Source organism: Etheostoma spectabile, chromosome 20 (genome assembly GCF_008692095.1).
Source record: "Etheostoma spectabile isolate EspeVRDwgs_2016 chromosome 20, UIUC_Espe_1.0, whole genome shotgun sequence".
NCBI classification, from domain to species: Eukaryota; Metazoa; Chordata; class Actinopteri; order Perciformes; family Percidae; genus Etheostoma; species Etheostoma spectabile.
In genome coordinates this window covers 428,842-451,825 of record NC_045752.1, presented here as the reverse complement: position 1 = coordinate 451,825, position 22,984 = coordinate 428,842, and the positions used below count along the sequence as shown (strand labels likewise).

The following is a 22,984-nucleotide window of genomic DNA, read 5'->3' as shown; positions in this document are numbered from 1 at the left end:
AACTAATTTAAACTAGACAACAACTGGGCAACATGGTGGCCCAAGAAGGTTCGGGATTCGAATCCAGGTCGTTCCAGGCCTTTCTGTGTGGAGTTTGTATGTTTTCCCCATGTTTGCGTTGATTTCCTCTGGGTGCTACGGTTTTCCCCCACCATCAAAAAACATGTACTAGGTTCTCCAGTCAGTACCCTTGATCAAGGCACCGGATCTGGAGTTGGTCCCTGGGTGCTGTACATAGCTGCCCACTGCTCCCTTGAGGGATGGCTTAAATGCAGAGAATGGTTTTTGCTACATGTATGTGTACATGACAATAATAGTACCTTTACCTGTAAAGTTTTGTGACTGCATCTTGGACAGTGACAAAATCTGTCCGGAGACATATAAACCTTCCAGACCAGAAGGGTCTGGCATCGAGTTATGAAAGTCGCCCAACTCGAGGGGCGGCACCAAGCGTGCATTTGGAAATCTCACTGCACGTAATTAGATAACACTACGACCAATTACAACAACACACAGGGTGACGTATCCAGAGTCCCATACACTCAGCTACCAGCGGAGCTAACTGGTAGATCAAACTTGTTGAATCCAGACGGCAAAACAACAAAAACGTCCTTGCAAAGGAATGATTCAAGCGCCGTCCATAGCCATGTTGCAATGTTTACTATTGACCTTGACGTTGCAGTTGCTGTCATCATCCATTCATCCATTAAGATCCCCTTTGCCCCACCTTTATATGATACAATGATGTGATTGGTGCAGCTCGGCTACAAGGCCATAGATCATGAGCAGCATTACTCAATGCCAGAGTGACTCACTGAGCAAATTCAAATTGTGCTCTTGCAAGAACTTAGGGAGAATTACTGGAGTTATTATTATATTATTATGTACTATTATTGGAGAAATTATAGAGAGTGGTCTAGACCTTCTCTATCTGTAAAGTGTCTTGAGAAAACTCTTGTTATGATTTGATACTATTTACAATTGAATTAAATTTAGTTGAATTTGGCGAGACCCTTCAGCATTCGCACGCTGTGACTGGTCACACGTCCATGCTAGCGGAATCTGATTTGTTCAAGTTCTATCTCCTGACCAATCAGCAGCTACTCGAGGTCCCAACCCCAATCAATTGGGCTACTTCGTAGGGTTGATCTTGCCAAGAAACCAGGTGGGATATATAATAATAATATAATATAGTTTAATGCATTTTGCAGCTAGCTGGTGCACATGACACTGAATTTAGCAGCTAAGAAACAGATATTTACTCCAGGAGTTGGTGGAGACCTAAACAGAGGTAAATGAGACTGAATATTGGCCTGACGTTCATCAGATGGACATAAACATGACTCAAAATGAACGGCAATGTTGCTCTGTGTCTGCAGGATACGTAAATAGGACACTGTATGCTAACATGTTTTCTTGAAAGGTGTGTTCCCAGCTTTTCTCCGCCGCCCCCAAGTGGTAAAACAATCAGTTATTGGTGGTTTAAGCAGAGTAAATACTTTCTTGAAGGGTAAGCGTTAAGGTTCCAAAGAAAACTTTTATTTTCCTAACAATGTGATCTGAAAGAATTAATTTAGAGATAGATCAGTGAAGAGGTTTAAAAGAAGCTGCAGTCCTTTTTGAAAGTAGCTATCCCTTTATTCATGCTCTTTCAGGAGAAGGAGATGGGATTAATGTCCAGCAGGGCCACATGTGGCTGCAGAAGCAGGAGTCTCAGTACCAATACTCTTTCAGGCTCACCAACCACATCATTCCCATTCTCAGGTACTGTACATGTGCACTTTGTCCTCCTATTGGGTCCAGCTGCTGCAAAGCAGGATGAGCTGTGGTAGACCCCCAGCTGCTGTTTTCTCATCAAAATGGGATAAAAAATCTCCAATCTGTTTGGAGGATGGTTTGTCCAGCTTCAACTCCTGAACATGAATTCTTTACATACTGAAATTGATGATGTGAAAACTAATTTTGAGCTTCTGCTTACACACACACACACACACAACACACACACACACACACACACACACACACACACACACACACACACACACACACACACACACACGTAAATTAATTACATTTAGGTTTCGGAAAGTTTTATTTTGACTTCTTCATGTCTCTTTTTTTTTATTTGTGTGTTTTTTCTTCTGCAATAGAGGGCCAACGCAACTCCAGAAAAATACAATTAAGACCACCAAAGAAAGTAATTCAATTACCTGATAAAACCTAAAACAAATCTATAGAAGTTTATGTTCATGTGTTTCACACACATAAATTCAATACATGTGAGGGTGTGGTAGTAACCTGTAAGGGCTTATATATTAAAAAACACACCCAAAGGACATATCAAATGTAAGAGCAAAATCACCAGTACAGGTTGAGAATATTAGTGTTCAAAAGTTTCATGTAAAATGAGTTAAAAAAAAAAAATGCATGCAGAGAAAAGGAAATCATTGCCGTATTTAAAGGTGCTCCAAGCGATGTCACACGTTTTTTAGGCTCAACCAACTCCTTCTTGTTCCAGCGGACAGTGAGGAGATGTTTGCTGTGTGTGACAAAAAAAATGTTGTAGCCTAAAAAAACGTGTGACATCGCTCAGAGCACCTTTAAAGTATTAATACCAGTTTCTAAGAGTGATCTTTTTATATATATATAAAAATGAGTATTGTTGGAAGAATCCTGAGCTTTTAAGTTCGATTTGTTTTGCCAACAACTGCTTTTATGTACTTGCTGTGCGAACGACAATGAAGAAACTTTCTACCAATCGTCAGCCATACTGAGGAGTCAGTGCGCCCTCATGTGATAATTGGCAGAAGGTGCATGATTGGATTGTTGAGCAAGGTGTGAGTCACAGGTGTGAGTGTGTTTGGGTGTGAACATGGTGACGCACCTAATGAGGAAAAAAAAAAATATATATATATACAATAACTTGAGCTGGAAAGCTCAGTTGCCGAGATCCCACTGAGCAGAATGGATACAGACAAGACAAATGTGATTCTAAGAGAAGGGTTCCTGGTGAAAAGGGTAAGGCATATTTTGTGAAATACACAATAATACAAATGCCGCAAAATAGAGATTGAACTGAGTCAGTGTGACATGTAGGGAGGGACGTAGCAGATGGTAAATGTAATCATATATATGTATTTGTGGAAAGGATTTCTCATTGGCTGATGTGAACTTTTATCATTAAAATTAAAGTGCCCTCTTGTATGTCTAACTAAATAATGTAGTGTAAGAGAAAAGAGTACTGTATGTTGCTTTTCTGAAAATATAACACATTTGTGATCATTTGTGATCATGTGATTACAGGGTCATGTTGTACACAACTGGAAGGCACGCTGGTTCGTGTTGATGCCAGATAAGCTGCTGTATTACAAGTATGAAGGGGGCCAAAAGGACTCATGTCAACGGGGGAAAATCCTCCTGAAGGACTGCGTAATAACTTGTCCTTTTCTGGAGTATGAAAATCGGCCAGTGAGTTAATCCAGACTCTTATAGATGCTTCAAAGGACTCACACATTTTTGTTTCAAACATTTCATTACAGACCTTAATAGTCTGATGTCTCAGGAAAGAAATTCATTGTTAAAGGTTTCCCTGAAAAAGCATTTTATAACGTCTTTGTAATTTGGTTTGAGACCTCATACAACAATATATACATAATGTATTTGCAGAAATATACTAATTTGAATTCATATGTTTAGATCACGCATGCATAGACAACATGTGGCATGTCCATGGATGCATTACGTTTTCTAGTCACGGTTTTCCTTTGTTAATGTTTTTATTGGAAGAAACCATGCCCATTAAAGGTGCGGCTCCACCAGCTGAGGCTCTCGGATATGCATAGCCTCAGGTTACTCTTTTGTCAGGACCTGATCTCCAAGTAACAACCTGTTTTGTCGGCCAAATCTGTTGGCCTTTCTCTCTAGGGTGTGAATATTTACTGGTTCCAATATCACGATGCGTCAGCTCCTCAATAATATTATCATATTACCACTAGAGATGTACAGTATCGGAAAAGCATCGGATACTGATTTTATTGCCGGTATCGGAACGTACTGAAGTTAATGCACCGATCTAATAGGGATCTGTAATTTAGCCCTAAAGAAAATCTACTCAAAGTACTTTATTTATGTTCTCTTCCCGCTATGACTCGCTTTCAAACTGGATGATGCGTTTACTGTTTGTCCATTTTTCAGAAAGAGTTTAACAATATAGCAATCCTATCACATCCATACAGGGATAGTAGTCAACTTCTGTTGAAACAATAAATATATGTATTTTCTTAACACACTGGCATCGGATTGACACGCAACTTATCAGTATGGAACTTGCAGAAACACAAGTTCAGGTATCGGAATCAGTGTTGCAAAGTGGAAAAAATGGTATTGGAGCATCTCTAATTACCACGCATGGTATAACAACACATTCAAGCAGTCAGATATAAATGAACTCCCTTTTTTGTTGTCTCTGCGCTTTAACCCTTATGTTCTTCCTCGGGTCAAATTGACTCATTTTCTTATATCAATGTTCTTTTTAACTACCCCAAATTACATAACAACGCTCTTTGGCAAGTACAAATCTCTACTTTCATTAATTTTAGGGCGTCTTATTCAATTTTCTAGCATTTGAAAAACAAAATTGAAGTGGTTTTGAAATAGTGTTGAGTATTAGTTGACATATTCCAGTCTGGGATAATCCATCGACATCCATTCCTTTAATTTTAGTCAAAATAATTCCTTATTTCTGCTTTTCTAACTCAAACATAAGATACAATTTCCTATAAATGAGGTTTATTGACCATAAATTCAAAAAAGAACTGTAAAACTAAAGGTAATAAATCAGTGTTACGTAGTGTTGAAAACGTCGAAAAAAGTGACAAACATCGTAAAAAAGCATCAAAAGTGTTGAAAAATGGGACAAAGACTTAAGGAAAAGGTAAAAACATCGAGAACAAGCATCACCACAAGGGCTGATTTTTAATTTTGATGGGAAGACAACACAAGGGTCAAAAAAAAAAAGACACTTCCTGAATGGAGTCTGGACACAGCACACAACAGACAAAAAAGAAAGAAAAAAGAAACTTTTTCAACAAGTAACATCAGTAGGCAACGATCGATTATGGTCTGTCACCGCATCGATGCAGAATCAACCATGTTGCAATGCAATGATTCCCATCACCACCCTTACTCTGTGTATGTTTCCTAGTTGGTGTTCAAGCTCCAGACAAAGAATGGGGTGGATCATTACTTGGAGGCTTGTTCCCGGGAGGAGAGGGATGACTGGGCCGGTAACATCATGGCTGCGGTCAACAAGCTGCGGGCGGCTGAAGGTGGGAATGTGGCGAACCAGCCAGACCCTGCTGGATCCCGCTTACACAACATCAATCTGAGGTAAGCGTGACCAACAGCATTTCCACCACACAGACGTCACCCCCGTGTTAAACCTTCTGGTGTTTTCACTGCCTCACCCTGCAGACCTCTTACTTTTGTCTCTGCTTGTTTATGACTTCGTCTTCCCCCGTTCTCTTTGTCTCTTTTAAAGCAAAGTGTTGGACTCCATGTATGACGTCCACAGTGGTATCAGGATGAGCAACCACGTGGAGCAGGGCAGCACTTACAGCAACTGTTTCTCAGGTTAGCCTTTACAACATCTTTAGTCTTCTCTATCGTGTCAGATGCTTTTTGCTTGGAAACACTTTAAATGCATCCAGTCTTGTACAATGGGAATGTAGCCCCCATAGATTTCTGTCTTCATGGTTATAATCCCTGCATGCTGCTCATGAAGCCAAAGAGGGTTAAATGACAGTAAAAGGTACTATTGAAAGACAATAAACAGAACAAACTATTGCCACTTTTGCCACTAGTTATCTTCTACAATTTAAGTTGTATCTTATCATTATTAATTAAAAATGCTTTGAAATTCATGCAGTAAGCGCATTTTCAAACAATGTCTATGGCATCTGTTGTATATGATGCACCAAAACAACAAACCAAAAACAAAATAAAGAGAAAAACACACATTAATTAAAGCAAAATTAAATAGAATGAAATAAAAATGGACATCAAAGTACATAGTTTAAGTGCAGTAAAATTTTGTCATGGTACTTTGAGTTTGTCTATATAATGTTAAAGTAAATGTGCTGCATGTATGTAGCACTTTTCTAGTCTTAACGACAACTCAAAGCGCTTTTTACATCATACAGGAAACATTCACCATTCACACATTGTGGCCAAGGCTGCCGTACAAGGTGCCACCTGCTCATCAGACATACACTCACACACATTCACTCGGGGTTCAGGGTCTTGCCCAAGGGCACTTTGACATGGGACTGCAGGGCCAGGGATTGAACCCCCAACCTTCCGATTGGCAGACAACCGCTCTACCACTGAGCCACAGCCGCCCTTTAATGTCTTCTTTGCTTTGTGGATAAACTACAATTATGTATACGTACATGTCTTTTATATTTATATTATTATCAATACCTGACAATATGTATAATATATATCATATAATAATATATATATGTAAATATATATACTGTAGCTCTATTTTTTCTGTATCTATATGTACTGTATCTACATATATATAGATACAGTATATGTATACAGTATATATATATATATATATATATATATATATATATATAGATATATAAATACAGTATATATAGATATATAGATATAGATATATATATAGAGAGAGAGTTTATATCCGTATATATAGATATGTATATATCTATATATATATACATATATATATATATATATATATATATATATATATATATATATATATATATATATATATATATATATATAAATGTGATGTCCCTGCAGGTTCGGCGGTGGTGGACTGGCTGGTGTTCATGCAGCTGGCTCTGACCCGTGTGGAGGCCATGACGCTGGCCTCAGCCCTGGTGGAGGAGGGTTTCCTGCGCACCGTCGGCCTGAAGAGTGTGGAGGCGTACCGCACCGCCGGCCTCAGTGAGCAGTTCATGGATGACTCCACTGCGCTGTACAGCTTTGTGGGTACCAGGCCGTCTCTGCGTACTGACCTCTCACACTAAGAATAACCACATACATTATAGACAGATTTCCAGTGTTAATCTATTTATTCCGAGAAGGCAGATAGCAGGTTGGAGTAGTGTTTCATCCACAGCATGTTTGTGTTTCGTCCCAGTCTGACAGCTTAAAGAAGAGAGGCAGTGTGAAGGCGGAGAAGTCGCTGTCTGCAGTAGAGCTCAGTGGAAAAGTGATCAAGAGAGGATATCTACTGAAACAGGTAAACCTATGAGATTGCCCAAAAGTCAAAGGGGGCTTTCACAACCTGGCACCCCAAACCTGTTCATATAAACGCTACAATTTACTAACAACAACTTTTATAAACATAGGGACACAGAAGGAAGAACTGGAAGGTGCGACTGTTTGTGCTGCGTTCACAGCCTTCTTACCTTCACTATTATGATCCCACCAAGGTGAGTCGACATCCCATGGTATGGAGGGCCAACGCAGCCCAATACTAAATACATTAAAGAAAGTAATTCAATTACTTGATAGAACCTAAAAAAAATCTATAGAAGTTTATGTTCATGTATTTCACACACATAAATACAATAGATGTGAGTGTGTGGTAGAAACCTGTAAGGGCTTATCTGAAAAATCACACCCAAAGGACAAAATGCAAAATCACCAGTACATGTTGAGAATGTTAGTGTTCAAAAGTTTTAAATACAATGAGATAAAAAAGAGAAATGCATGCAGAGAAAAGGAAGCCATTACCGTATTTAAAGGTGCTCTTACGTTTTTAGCCTAAAACATGCGTGACATTGCTTAAAGCACCTTTAAAGTAATAATACCAGTTTCTAAGAGTGATCTATTTTTCAAATGTTTTAGACAGCAGGGCATTTCTTAGCCTGTTTTATTTGAATAACACAGAGGAATCCATTAAATGTACACTTTCATTCCCTTTTCATTTGATAGAAAACTGACTAAGATGAAGATTCTTAGCCTGCCTTGTATGGTAGTTATGGAAATATGAATTGTTATCAAAATATTCCTCTAAAACTATAAGGTAATTCTTTTTTTTTTTAAATATTTCGTTTTAAACACAACTTTACAGGTTTGAAGAATATTGATGTCTAAGATAGTCAATGACTATTGGTGGAGCAACTTTGGAGAAGTTTGCTTATCTAATAAACCTCTTAGGTGTATTTCACCACACGATTACATGACCTTAATACATTCTTAAATGATGATGATGACACTGAACAGAGGAGATCCTGGCCCACACAAATCAGTTGTTTTGTTTGCCTAAGCCTCAGACGGCCATGACTGATACGTGTTACTCACTTCCTGTCTTATGTCCCTTGTCAGGATGACATCAGCCCCGCTGGCGGCTTCTCACTGCGAGGCTGCCTGGTGTCTTCTCTGCAAGATAACGGAGTTCCCTCAGGTGAGTCACTGTCTTCAACAACCGTGACCTCCGAGGCCAGTGCACTTCTAAAAAACAGTTATTCATGCAAGTGATTACAAAACAGGGCGGGTGATGAGAAGAAATGTTGTTGTTTTTTACTGTGGTTATATGTCTGGGAGAGAACTTTGCCACTTTCTAACAGATGAAAATGAATTTGTGTGATGAGGTAAATGGAGGAAACCAAGAGTGTTTCGCTGCTGTGAAAAAAAATCCAATTGTTTGTACTATAGTCAGTAATGTAACTACTTTTTCAGGTAAAAAGTAGTGTAACGCACTTCTTTGGTAGTAAAACGTAGTTAATTTTTCAATTGGGCACAGCTTTACTTATCCCAGTGATAGATTTGACAGCGACACCAGCTCCACACGGTAGTTGACAGAGGCTGGTAGCAGAACAATCATGGCAATCGAGAAGCAGCCAACGCTAACTTTGGAAAGCTTCCTGGCCTTGGAGCTATGTGACACATGCCGCTACATCGCTGAGGACTGGCGATTAAATCACCCATCCTACGAACAGAGCACGGCAGGCAGACACTAAGCTGACAACCTCACAGATGTAGGATAGTATATACTATACTATATTACACCCAGAACTTTCTTAGTATACTACATAGTATACTATACTATACTATGTAGTATACTAAGAAAGTTTTGGGTGTTAATCCAAAGCCTGGTATCTCTCATTATTGTCCAAAACCTTTCTTTATCACAATGAACTTGGGCACTGTAGTTTAATTTGATGTCAATCAAAAAAAAAAAAAAGTCCTGTTACTGTACATTTTCACTAGAACATCTGCAAATGAAATTTGTTAAAAACTACAGCAGACAGCTGTTTCAGGAAATACAGAAATATGTTTTAGGTATTTGACACTAAAGTTAATGTTTTTTTAAAGTGTTCATATTATGCTCTTTGGCTTTGTCCCTTTCCTTTATAGTGTTATATTTTTTTTTTTTTCACATTGTGTGTTTACAAAGTGAAAAAGCCCAAAGTACCCTCCCCCCCCCCAAGGGACTTACCATCTCCAACAGATTCACTGATTCACTGTTCACAAACTGCTCCAAACAGCTCTGTTATTCACAGATGAACGTGCATCACTTTATAACACACGTTATAATGCTCACCTAGCTGCTAGCGTGGCACGCCCTCATACTCTGCTTCTGACTGGCTAGTAGTCCTTACCTAGGTACTGTCAGGGCACGCCCTCATACTCTGCTTCTGACTGGCTGGTAGTCCTTACCTAGGTACTGTCAGAGCACGCCCTCATACTCTGCTCCTGACTGGCTAGTAGTCCTTACCTAGGTACTGTCAGAGCACGCCCTCATACTCTGCTTCTGACTGGCTAGTAGTCCTTACCTAGGTACTGTCAGGGCCCTCATACTCTGCTTCTGATTGGCTAGTAGTCCTTACCTAGGTACTGTCAGGGCCCTCATACTCTGCTCCTGACTGGCTAGTAGTCCTTACCTAGGTACTGTCAAGGCAAGCCCTCATACTCTGCTTCTGACTGGCTAGTAGTCCTTACCTAGGTACTGTCAGGGCACGCCCTCATACTCTGCTTCTGACTGGCTAGTAGTCCTTACCTAGATACTGTCAGGGCACGCCCTCATACTCTGCTTCTGACTGGCTAGTAGTCCTTACCTAGATACTGTCAGGGCCCTCATACTCTGCTCCTGACTGGCTAGTAGTCCTTACCTAGGTACTGTCAGGGCACGCCCTCATACTCTGCTTCTGACTGGCTAGTAGTCCTTACCTAGGTACTGTCAGGACACGCCCTCATACTCTGCTTCTGACTGGCTAGTAGTCCTTACCTAGGTACTGTCAGGGCACGCCCTCATACTCTGCTTCTGACTGGCTAGTAGTCCTTACCTAGGTACTGTCAGGGCCTTCATACTCTGCTTCTGACTGGCTAGTAGTCCTTACCTAGATACTGTCAGAGCACGCCCTCATACTCTGCTTCTGACTGGCTAGTAGTCCTTACCTAGATACTGTCAGGGCCCTCATACTCTGCTTCTGACTGGCTAGTAGTCCTTACCTAGGTACTGTCAGGACACGCCCTCATACTCTGCTTCTGACTGGCTAGTAGTCCTTATCTAGGTACTGTCAGGGCACGCCCTCATACTCTACTTCTGACTGGCTAGTAGTCCTTATCTAGCTACTGAGCATGTGCAACTCCAAACAAAGATGGAACAGAAGGGAGATGCCTCACTCTGTAGCTAAAACAGAGAGCTCAACACACAGGGTGAAAAGAGGAGCTGAAGCAGTGTGCAAACAAATATATAGTGTTTTCTGAAATTTAAACCACATGACCCTATTCTGGTACAACATTTTAAATACAATTATGAAACTGAAAATGAGCAAAATATGAGCACTTTAAGTTCTTTCATGTCAAGTGTTCGGATTTGTTAACTTTTTCCAGCGAATGTGTAATTTGGCTTTTCAAATTTATTTATAACTAAAATATGTCTGTCTGTCCGTCCAAAGCAGCCTTATTGTGTCAGTCCTAATACAGTTCTACTTCATTGACCCTCATTTCTTCTCCCACACAGGTGTGAAAGGCAACGTTCAAGGGAACTTGTTTAAAATCATCACTCAGTCAGACACGCGTTACTTCATCCAGGCTCCGACCGAGCAGCAGAAGATGGACTGGATAGAAGCAATCAGGGAGCACACATAGAGCAGCCAAGTTAAAACGGCACTCCTCAACATAACCAATGTTTCATTTATCTAGATGTGAAAGAAGAAATGTATTATAGTATACACATTCCATGAATGTACAGTACACTGTAGCAACAAACTGGGGACATGCAATCAGATGAAAGTGTTTGTAGTTACAAAACATTACTGTTCATTTATTTCTAAAAATGCTTTCAGTTTCATTGTTCTGTATTTAAAAGTAAAGATGGAGGATTTAAAGGCTTTTAAAAGCCCAACAGTCGTAGCAAAATCTCTTGTGATCATTCAATTTAAGGTAAAAGTTTGTTATGTATTTTATAAAAATGTTCATTATTAAACTATAAATCATTTTGACTTTATTCTCCATGTTGAATATTTACGTGACTCCAGACACTCGTGGTGAGAAGTTCTTATGAAGTTTTTCCCACCTGGGAATATCAGGGACCGCCCCTTGTGATTACGTTGTTTTTCCGACTGCCAGCGTTCACATAGTCGCGATGCGTATTCTTCTTCTTGTGTTAAATTGGGCGTTTGGCATGACAACTTGTTGCATGACTGCCACCAACTGTTGGGCGTAGCCTTGAGGATCAGATGTGAAAACATGGACGCCACAATAACAAAGGCCACCCTAAAGCTCTTAAATTACGCGTTACCTTCCTCACTACAGTTTGTACTTGAGCTCAAAACATAGGCTTACTCGAGTTGAATTAGATTACTTGTTACTGACAATAGCACACAACAACTTTAAGTTACTCTGTTGAAACCAATGGACGACTACAACCTAAATTGATAGCACATTATAGACGTTGGCAAAATGTATTACATGCATGCATGAATTTTCTATGTTCAGGAAAGGTTTCTAACCATTCAACACATCTGAGCGATCGTCGGCCGTGTTTCTGTGCGTCAGTTGTCAACAACGCGCCACCAACTGGGAAACCGTTAGCAACATCTAGCCCGTTTCCCAGTGACGTGAAGGATGACGTTTTCACCGGGAAAAATGTTTTTTCCGATGCAAATGGTAAGTCTCATAATGGGAAAGTGTGTCTCTTATAGTTGCAAACATAAAAGAACTTAATAAACTTGAATGAATTAAAATCGTTAATACCAATATGAATTGTTTGAGCAATTATTATATACTGCAGGGAAGTACAGGATTGAGTGTCCTGGGTGACTTCAGAGCTCTGTTGGTAGAGCGGGCGCATATATAGAGGGTTACTCCTTGATGCAGCAGGTTGGGGTTCAACTCCGGCCTGCCCCTTTGCTGCATGTTATTTCCCCCCCCCCCCCCCCCTCTCTCTCCCCTTTAATGTCTTCATCTGTCCTGTCAAAAATAAATGCCTAAAATCATCTTCACAAAAAGGAAAGAATGTCATTTTCATCCTTACTGGTTTTCCATCATTTGGTTGGTATGTTGTTTAAAACAGGTATTAAAATGTATCCTATGTGAAATGAAAAGGTCTTAAAAAGTCTAACAAATTTGGCAAACCTGTAAAAACCCCTGGGACATTTGTTTTTATGGTACTTTGACTTAAGTAAAGGATCTGACACCAAACTGAAGTACAAGTGGAGACAAGAAAAGCCTCAGGTTGTTTTTTTTTTGTCACAATCATCAAGTTTGAGATCAGCACATCTCAGACAGGCACTCCCACCCAGCAAGCTGAGTCGAGCCTTTGTTATCTGAATGACTCAAGCTGAGCTGGTGGTGCTTTACAGGCTTGTTCCAGTGAAATCAGAAGTGACACAACACCGCAGTGATATTGCATGCTGTACAGCAGGTCTTACAGTAAATCCAGGTAGCAGGTGCTCGACCACAAAAAGAACAACAAAGGGGATTTATTGCAGTGAAGTAAAGTCAATATGAAACATTCACACAAATAAAAGTGCTAGAGGTAGAAAAGAAAAGTCCACAAATCGGTGTTAGTTTTCCAAAGATAACAATGATTAAATAACTGAAGGTGTGACATAACCTTTAATCCCTCCAGTTTAATCTGGAAGCAAAGTGAGAGGAATGAAACATAGTGTGTGTAATACTGGCATGCACTAATGTAGGCTACGTGAAGTGTTTTACATTATTACAGTACTTAGTCGGGCACAGAATGACAATCAGTTCGGAAACATTCATCTTCGTGCTGGCGCTCGAAAACGTAAGTGCTTTCAAAGGTTAACTCCAGAGAAATCAAAGACTAACGTCTGAGATCTGAATGCACAAAGACGGCTGCAGCACTCTTTTTGTGTAGCAGTGACACATCACGTTTGTACAAATGTTCATTAGGAAGGACAAGTGTTAGACTTGTCCTTTCATAGCTTAGACCACATTTGCTTTCAGTTCAAATCACATTCCTCGGTTGATTTAAGACGTTGACATTCAGTCGTTTTCTTCAAGTCCCCAAACAGGTAATCTAGTGAAGGCACTTTGTCTTAACACGTGATTACAAGGCAGGTGTAACTTTGTTTCATCCCCATCATGGGTTCATTTTTTCTTTTTCTTTTTTTTACTCAAAAAGGGAGCTCTATGTTAACCGTATGTATTGTATACTGTCCCCAAACATCTTCACGTTGTTCTTGTTTGGGCTAGGCCACCTTGGTGAGCTGTAGGTCTCCACAGACTCGTAAGGCGGTGAGGGAGGCGAGCCGGAGGACACGGTGGCTGAACCCACACAGAGGCTGTCCATCCACCAAGATTCGAAACTGTTGGTGCTCACAAACTATCTCCATCTAACAGTCAGAGGTAAGGGAGAGGGAAGACGAGGTAAGAAGACAAGCATATTTTGGCCTATATTGTAAACAAAGAAGACATCCAAATTGTAGATGAGTAGAAGTATAAAATTCCATTAATAAAAACACTCACAAGTAAAAATTTCCCAAAATTGTACTTAAGTAGAGCACTTGAGTACATTCACTTAGTTACACGTGCCACTGGAATTATTTATACACTAAAGGTTGGTCACAACTTAAAGGCCCCAAATCAGACCTCTGTTTCTTACTATGATTGATGTGGTCCGTACGGTGGCCGAGACGGTTCAACGCAAATACAAAAGCTACAACACAAATACAACAGCTACAACACAAATACAACAGCTACAACACAAATACAAAAGCTACAACACAAATACAACAGCTACAACACAAATACAAAAGCTACAACACAAATACAAAAGCTACAACACAAATACAACAGCTACAAAACAAATACAACAGCTACAACAAAAATACAAAAGCTACAACACAAATACAAAAGCTACAACACAAATACAACAGCTACAAAACAAATACAACAGCTACAACACAAATACAACAGCTACAACACAAATACAACAGCTACAACACAAATACAACAGCTACAACACAAATACAACAGCTACAACAAAAATCCAACATCTACAACACAAATACAACAGCTACAAAACAAATACAACAGCTGCAACACAAATACAACAGCTACAACACAAATACAACAGCTACAACACAAATACAACAGCTACAACACAAATACAACAGCTACAACAAAAATCCAACAGCTACAACACAAATCCAACAGCTACAACAAAAATACAACAGCTACAACACAAATACAACAGCTACAACACAAATGCAACAGCTACAACACAAATACAACAGCTACAACACAAATACAACAGCTACAACACAAATACAACAGCTACAACACAAATGCAACAGCCGCAACACAAATACAACAGCTACAACACAAATACAACAGCTACAACACAAATGCAACAGCCGCAACACAAATACAACAGCTACAACACAAATCCAACAGCTACAACAAAAATACAACAGCTACAACACAAATACAACAGCTACAACACAAATGCAACAGCTACAACACAAATACAAAAGCTACAACACAAATACAACAGCTACAACACAAATGCAACAGCCGCAACACAAATACAACAGCTACAACACAAATGCAACAGCCGCAACACAAATACAAAAGCTACAACACAAATAAAACAGCTGCAACACAAATACAAACGCCACAACACAAACACAAAAGCTACAACACAAACAAAAGCTACAACACAAACGCAACAGATACAACACAAATTGATTGATAGATTTTGCGTTAGTGTTGTAGCTTTTGTGTTTATGTTGTAGGTTTTTGCGTTAGTGTTGTAGCTTTTGTGTTTATGTTGTAGGTTTTTGCGTTAGTGTGGTAGCTTTTGTGTTTATGTTGTAGGTTTTTGCGTTAGTGTGGTAGCTTTTGTGTTTATGTTGTAGGTTTTTGCGTTAGTGTGGTAGCTTTTGTGTTTATGTTGTAGGTTTTTGCATTAGTGTGGTAGCTTTTGTGTTTATGTTGTAGGTTTTTGCGTTAGTGTTGTAGCTTTTGTGTTTATGTTGTAGGTTTTGTGTTAGTGTTGTAGCTTTTTGTGTTAGTGTTGTAGCTTTTGCGTTAGTGTGGTAGCTTTTGTGTTAGTGTGGTAGCTTTTGTGTTAGTGTGGTAGCTTTTTGTGTTAGTGTTGTAGCTTTTTGCGTTAGTGTTGTAGCTTTTGTGTTAGTGTTGTAGCTTTTTGCGTTAGTGTGGTAGCTTTTGTGTTAGTGTGGTAGCTTTTTGTGTTAGGGTTGTAGCTTTTGTGTTTGTGTTGAACGGTCTCGACCACCATAGGTTCGTCATGAAAACACCATTTTCTACCCAAGTTGCAACAGTTTGATTGTTTGACTTCAGAGATTGCTCCCTCCAGTCTCAGAAGATGAGCTCAGTCATAACGGTTAATCTCCTCTACCTTTTACATCCCCTGCAGCTTGGATTCAGTTCTTGGTCTTGGAAGCTTACATTTTTGATGACTTGTTAACTCGAACAATGACCAATTACTTTCTGTTATTAGGGGGATGCCAAACAGACCAATTTGTCTATAGTGCATGTTTAAAGCTGACTGTGTATTTCAGAGTGTGACTGCAGAAACCACAGGGAGAACTCCAGCAAACACGTTTTTATGACAGTGTCATTGAGGGATCAGAGGGTGGAAAAATTCCTTACTTATTGTCCATGATGATCAATTCTTACTTGAAAAATCTGCTGTTCAAGTTTAATTAACTGTGTCACTCTGGATCAGTGTCACCCCGCCATATACATACACAAATGTCAGAGATAAAAAAAAATGTACCTTGAAGGATTCTCCAGGTGCAAAAGGAAAATAAGAGAGGGTAGTTTCAGGTCTTCCCCACTTTCCAGCCATGCGGGCGTTGCGTTGGACGGCCTTATCCATGAAGCTGACCTTCAACTGAAGTCCCACGTCGCCCTCTGAGTCCTCCTCCTGAGGCTCACTGGACAGAACCACCTCCATGCTGTTCCAACACACCAGACATCAGACACTGACAGACATTTACAACATTTCAATAAAGGACAAAGACAGGGTTGCAGTCAAGACCACCTTTGTCGAGTCCAAGACAAGTCCAAGAAGAGGATTAGACCAAGTCAAGACCGAGTCCAAAAAAAGTCTGAGTCAAGACTGAGTCCAGGGCAGAAAAAAAAGGCTTATGCATGACAGTATCAAGACAATCATTTTGGGTTATTTGTTAATCTAAAAGCAAAAACAGTGTCAGTACGCCCAGGATATGGAAGTATAGCCCTTCCCCTTGATACCATACAGTCTAATCTAATGAAAACTGAATGACTTATGGTGATACCCCATAATAGCAGTGTTAGAACTGATACAAACACCAATCCACTACTATTACCACTGATAGGTACTACTAATACTGAGCATTTCAGCAACTAAACCTGGACTCGGTCCAGACCAAAAGCCATATTTGGCAAGACCAGTGGCCGAAACAGAGACAAGTCTGAGTCCAAATACCAGCGAGTCCAAGGAAAGTCCTAGACCATAGAAAAAAGTCTGGACTCGAGTACTACAGCCCTGGACTAAGATGCTAGGGTGGAATGTAACTTTGTACTGCTCTGAAGTACAAATTTGAGACATTTTTAACTTCACTAAATTAATTTGACAGCTTTAATTACTTTACATATTAAGATTTTTGGCACATGAAACAGCTGAAACAATTAGTCAATTGACGAAAAAAATGGATTGGCCTCTTTTTGATAACCATATAGTCATTTTTCATGCAAAACACTTCATGATTTCAGCATCTCCAAGGTGAAGATTAGCTGCTTTTCCTTTTCAAATGTTTTATTTTATTTGTAACAGTTGCGAGGTTTACACTACAAAACAAGCATTGTGAATGTGTCACTTCTCTGGGTAATTGTGATTGCATTCTCCCAATTTTTTTGTTTTTTTTACAAACCAAACAATCAATCAATCAATCAATTGATAAATAGAGAAAATAATTATTTGTTTCTGTCCTGTAAAAAATAGTTCAAAACATGCTCCACCTTTGCCAACTACAATAGTGACATCCTGCTTTTACATTACTGCCTGAGAAATGAAAATCCACAATATAAGAGTACAACAGGGACTGGTATTTTTACTTTGGGTTGTGAGTACTCAAGTACTTAAGGAAAGAAATACTTCATCCACTAATTTGTTCTATATTTCTGATTGAATCAACTGTATTATTAATGTGTGTAGATTCTTTGGAGAACAGTGACATCTTCTGGTCTTTATCACAACTGTAATGTAGTAATGAGGCTTTAAACAAAGAAGACTGAATAACAAATATAGTTTATGGTTTAAATTTAGTATGTAATACCTGCAGGAGAATTTATAATACTGTTGATTTTTGTTTCCAATTTTCCAGTAGTTGAAAGAACACTAACTCAAAAACTGTGCGCAAGTGGGTAAGTGCGCTTTATGCGCATTTCCATTTATTGTTATTTCATAAGTCTACTCCACTACATTTGAGAGGGAGATATTGTACTTTTTACTCACTGCATTTATCTCTACGCTAAAGTTATTTTGCATATACTTTTTTGGAGACACAATATCCGATCACTTTAAAGAATATGGTGCACTACTTTACATTAAATTATCCAAAATTACATAAAGAACTTAGAAATAAGGTACTGCTTACATGTTAATGCATCAATACGACACAAACAGATGTCATTCTGCACAATGAGATGTTTTTCTTTTACTAACTTTAGTGCTTTATGTTGCCATTACTACTTTTGAGTCCAGGACTTTTACTTAAATGGGAGTGTTTTATAATGTGGCATTACTACTTTTTCTCATAAATAATTTTAATACTTCTTTTTACAGTGATCATGTACTGTACACGGCTCTGTCTTTGGCCCTGGTTACGCTGAAACATAATAAACTACAATTTTTCTGTACAAATATACCATTTTATTGGGATTTTTGGCATTGTATTGTTACAAATGTTGCTAATTTACATTTGACAAGATGACAAAGAACCTATTTTTGGCAGCAAAGTTTTGGTGATGCTGGTATCACAATGACCTGGCAACACCAAGCTTAGATTAAAGGTTTTTATTAAGAGGCCGGCTTACAAAATCATTAATAAGAAAGTTTAAAATAAATGAAAGTGAAAAGCTCTGTTGTGTTACTTTCAGTCTTTAGGAAAGGGAGGGTCCTTTAAAGGTCCCATGGCATGAAAATGTCACTTTATGAGGTTTTTTAACTTTAATATGAGTTCCCCCAGCCTGCCATGGTCCCCCAGTGGCTAGACATGGTGATAGGTGTAAACCGAGCCCTGGGTATCCTGCTCTACCTTTGAGAAAATGAAAGCTCAGATGGAATGATCTGGAATCTTGCTCCTTATGATGTCGTCCTCAAAAGCTACAGACTCAGAAATGGCACATACTAAGGAAAGCTCATTGTGGGACTGGCTCTAGTGGCTGGAATTCTGCACCAAGGTTGAATTTTGGGAAAGAGACTTCAGATACAGTATTAGGGGACCACTAAGGTCTATCTAAAAGAGACTTCAGATACAGTATTAGGAGACCACTAAGGTCTATATAAAAGAGACTTCAGATACAGTATTAGGGGACCACTAAGGTCTATATAAAAGAGACTTCAGATACAGTATTAGGGGACCACTAAGGTCTATATAAAAGAGACTTCAGATACAGTATTAGAGGACCACTAAGGTCTATATAAAAGAGACTTAAGATACAGTATTAGGGGACCACTAAGGTCTATATAAAAGAGACTTCAGATACAGTATTAGAGGACCACTAAGGTCTATAAAAGAGACTTAAGATACAGTATTAGGGGACCACTAAGGTCTATATAAAAGAGACTTCAGATACAGTATTAGGGGACCACTAAGGTCTATATAAAAGAGACTTCAGATACAGTATTAGGGGACCACTAAGGTCTATATAAAAGAGACTTCAGATACAGTATTAGAGGACCACTAAGGTCTATATAAAAGAGACTTCAGATACAGTATTAGGGGACCACTAAGGTCTATATAAAGAGACTTCAGATACAGTATTAGGGGACCACTAAGGTCTATATAAAAGAGACTTCAGATACAGTATTAGGAGACCACTAAGGTCTATATAAAAGAGACTTCAGATACAGTATTAGGGGACCACTAAGGTCTATATAAAAGAGACTTCAGATACAGTATTAGGGGACCACTAAGGTCTATATAAAAGAGACTTCAGATACAGTATTAGGAGACCACTAAGGTCTATATAAAAGAGACTTCAGATACAGTATTAGAGGACCACTAAGGTCTATATAAAAGAGACTTAAGATACAGTATTAGGGGACCACTAAGGTCTATATAAAAGAGACTTCAGATACAGTATTAGGGGACCACTAAGGTCTATATAAAAGAGACTTCAGATACAGTATTAGGGGACCACTAAGGTCTATATAAAAGAGACTTCAGATACAGTATTAGAGGACCACTAAGGTCTATATAAAAGAGACTTCAGATACAGTATTAGGGGACCACTAAGGTCTATATAAAAGAGACTTCAGATACAGTATTAGAGGACCACTAAGGTCTATATAAAAGAGACTTCAGATACAGTATTAGGGGACCACTAAGGTCTATATAAAAGAGACTTCAGATACAGTATTAGGGGACCACTAAGGTCTAAATAAAAGAGACTTCAGATACAGTATTAGGGGACCACTAAGGCCTATATAAAAGCATCCAAAGAGCACCGTGTCATGGGACCTTCAAGAACATGTGTCCTTTACCCTTGTTTTGTCCTCCTGGGTCAAAAACATTAACACTTTTTTTTACCCTTTTTTCGACATTTTACATTTTCAACACATTATTTCTTTTTTTTTTATTTCACTGACACTAACTTACTACCACTAGTTTTACACTACTTTTTGAAATCCATGGTCAATAACCCTCATTTGTATAGAATTATGCTTTTATCTATTACCCTAATATTTGAGTTAATAAAGCAGAAATTAGGAATTATTTTGACTAATCGTTAAGATCAGAGGAGCGTGTGTTGAGTGGATGAGTTTTGTCAGGATATTGATTTGAAACCATTTCAATTTTCACCCACAATTCTATGAAAGTGATTACTTGTATTTGCAAAGAACATTGCATGGAATCCATCCTTTTTTGTGGTAATTTGGTTAAAAAGAATGCCATTTTTCTGATATAGACACAGACAAAGGGGTCAAATTTGAGCTGAGGACAAAAGGAGGGTTAGGGTTAGGGACGCTAAAAATAAGTTTTTGACATTAAAAACAAATTCTGCATCATAGTTTATTTTGGCACAGTATGTTTTTTTGCTGCGCAGCCTAATTGTCATCTTTCACTGGAACTTAATTTATGATTGTATGAATAAATGAATAAATAGCCAGCTGATGTTATCAACCAAGGAATTCTAGTGGGGCTCTTCAGATTTCATGGGATTTTGCAGCTCTCCCACGCACATTCACATACTAACCTATAATTAGAAAACGCACTGGCATTACACAGATATTTGCCAAAAACAGGGCTCTAGTCCTTGGGTGGGTGGCCTATACACTCAAACACAGACAACAGCTCTCTATGTGCTTTACAGTTCTGCTTTATAACAAGCCAGGGCTTATTTTTTATCAACAACTTTAATTGGCTGCCACGTCAAATGTGCAACAGTAGGCATCAATATCAATAATGTATAGTCCGCTTTTTATTTCAAAATGAAAACAGGTGTGTGCACTTACCTATTGGGTTTTTTGTTAATAATTCCCATAACAACCAGTTTCATTGAAGGCCGCATCCCACCCTTTATCTCTCCGGTGTACTCCCCCTGTGAAACAATAGACATGTCTACAGATGAGCGGGCACACAGGGTGAGGCCTACTGCTACACACACATAGTTTGTTGATGGAGGGGGAAACTGCTGTTTCCTCATCATGCAGCCTGCTGCTGTCTAGTTAGCGGTGAGCAGCAACCTATGGCACCGATGGGAACAATAGCTTTATTGATCCACATTCTCAACAATCAGTGACTCAGCTGCACAAGTAGCCTATTTCTTTGAGTAAGTCATGCCCGAGTCACCTATTTTGAATGAAACGTTGCCATGCATGCCACAAATCCAGCAAAAAGCACACATCTACATACATTTTCTTTCTTGTCGTTTTCTTCCATTCCACTCAGGGCGTGATGCAGTGTGGAGGTTCCGAGCGATGATGCCAACTGAGGACGGATTGACTCAGCCTCCAGCTGGCAAACCCCGCCTGTAACTACGTTGTCATAGAGACAGGCTCCCAATTTGGCAGCGATGGTGGTGGGAGACAGGCAAAGAGGGAGAGAGGGGGATATATTACAAGCTGATTAGACGCATGTCGGTTCAATAGCCATATCATTCGGATGTAAAAGAAGGTTGTTTTTGGGGAGGGATGTGGACCTGCGGGTTCATCCTTTGTGGCATCCCTTCACATGTAGACGGGTAAAGTAGCCTGGGACTACACTGTGTGCGCTTCTCTTTATGAGACGCGACCTTCCACCTGATGCTGCCTTCACTGGTCACGGTTCCGCTCGTTCAACTGGTACCTCAATAATATCATCCTGTCTTTAGACTGTCTTGTTTCTTTTATTAATTGTGCTGTTATGTTCCTCTTTATAATACTACTACTAGTACTACTACTACTACTACTACTACTAATAATAATAATAATAATACAAATTAGTCATAGCCTCATTTGTGGCCTTCTGTAGAAGGAAAGAGAAAAAGCAGGAAGGGCTTGGTTAAATAACTCTCAAGAGGGCCTAATTTAGACCCACCCCACTTCCATATTAGTTTGGTTATAATTTGATTAAATTTGAATTTATGTAAAAATATGCACTATATGAATATCAGTTGACATGTTAATGGAAATAAAAGATTTTGACATAAGGGTCCCTCTATTTGACTGGAGACACTTTGGGGGCCTTACTAATTCAGTTGGTCTTTTTCTTTGTCTATCTTTAGTGGTGCATCTTACCAAACTTATTTACATTTAATCAAATTACCACAAAATAATAGACAGTCACCCGTGAGCTCTGGAGCATTTGCCCGTTTACAGGTCTTGTGGGCTGCACATAATGATTTTTTGCACAAAAGACACACTATTCCAGCCAATTTTTTTCCTACCAAAAATCCAAAACAGCCTCGACCAACCGATCTGAACTGAAGGTTTCCAGCTGCATCACATGGTTCTCATTAACACACTGAGTTTGCTAAATTGCAATGGCTTCAGGCTACGGTGTCGTCTGGGTTAAATTCTATGCAAACGTCTACAGTTCTGCGGCAACAGAGCAAACTCAAGTATGCTACTGATACAAATCTCCAGAACAAGCAGGTTGAAATTGTTTCCCAAGTTCCCCAATGAACTTTCAACTTCTACAACCAGTGTATTTCTTTATAGCCTACTCCTACAAGATCCAAGATACCTTTATAGTCACTAGTAACCTACAATACAATGGCATTTGGAGCAAGCCTGTTGGCCTAG

General features: G+C 39.2%; 2 protein-coding genes and 1 long non-coding RNA gene across 4 annotated transcripts; 1 reads left to right on the top strand and 2 right to left on the bottom strand.

The window, feature by feature from the left end:
• Window positions 1-1,191: 1,191 nt before the first annotated feature.
• On the top strand, window positions 1,192-11,555 carry plek2 (pleckstrin 2). Of its 2 annotated transcripts, none has more exons than XM_032500006.1 (9): window positions 1,192-1,291; window positions 3,304-3,468; window positions 5,204-5,388; window positions 5,540-5,631; window positions 6,835-7,022; window positions 7,178-7,279; window positions 7,389-7,472; window positions 8,371-8,449; window positions 11,012-11,555. In XM_032500006.1, exons 2-9 carry the CDS (start codon window positions 3,346-3,348, stop codon window positions 11,137-11,139), a joined length of 981 nt encoding a protein of 326 aa, XP_032355897.1. In that variant the 5' UTR covers window positions 1,192-1,291; window positions 3,304-3,345; the 3' UTR covers window positions 11,140-11,555. The 2 variants fall into 2 exon arrangements, with proteins under 2 accessions (XP_032355897.1, XP_032355896.1); XM_032500005.1 differs by lacking the exon at window positions 1,192-1,291 and adding an exon at window positions 2,891-3,018.
• Window positions 4,069-22,786, bottom strand: LOC116669908 (uncharacterized). The gene is made up of 3 exons (XR_004326910.1): window positions 22,774-22,786; window positions 9,055-9,060; window positions 4,069-4,175 (listed from the first exon to the last, which is right to left on the bottom strand). It is a non-coding gene; the product is annotated as an uncharacterized LOC116669908 (long non-coding RNA).
• Window positions 12,960-21,944, bottom strand: si:ch211-10a23.2 (Galectin-related protein A-like). Its single transcript, XM_032500008.1, has 4 exons — window positions 21,615-21,944; window positions 21,215-21,300; window positions 16,268-16,448; window positions 12,960-13,856 (listed from the first exon to the last, which is right to left on the bottom strand). The coding sequence occupies exons 1-4, from the start codon at window positions 21,639-21,641 to the stop codon at window positions 13,713-13,715; spliced, it is 438 nt and encodes a 145-aa protein (XP_032355899.1). The 5' UTR covers window positions 21,642-21,944; the 3' UTR covers window positions 12,960-13,712.
• Window positions 22,787-22,984: the final 198 nt, after the last annotated feature.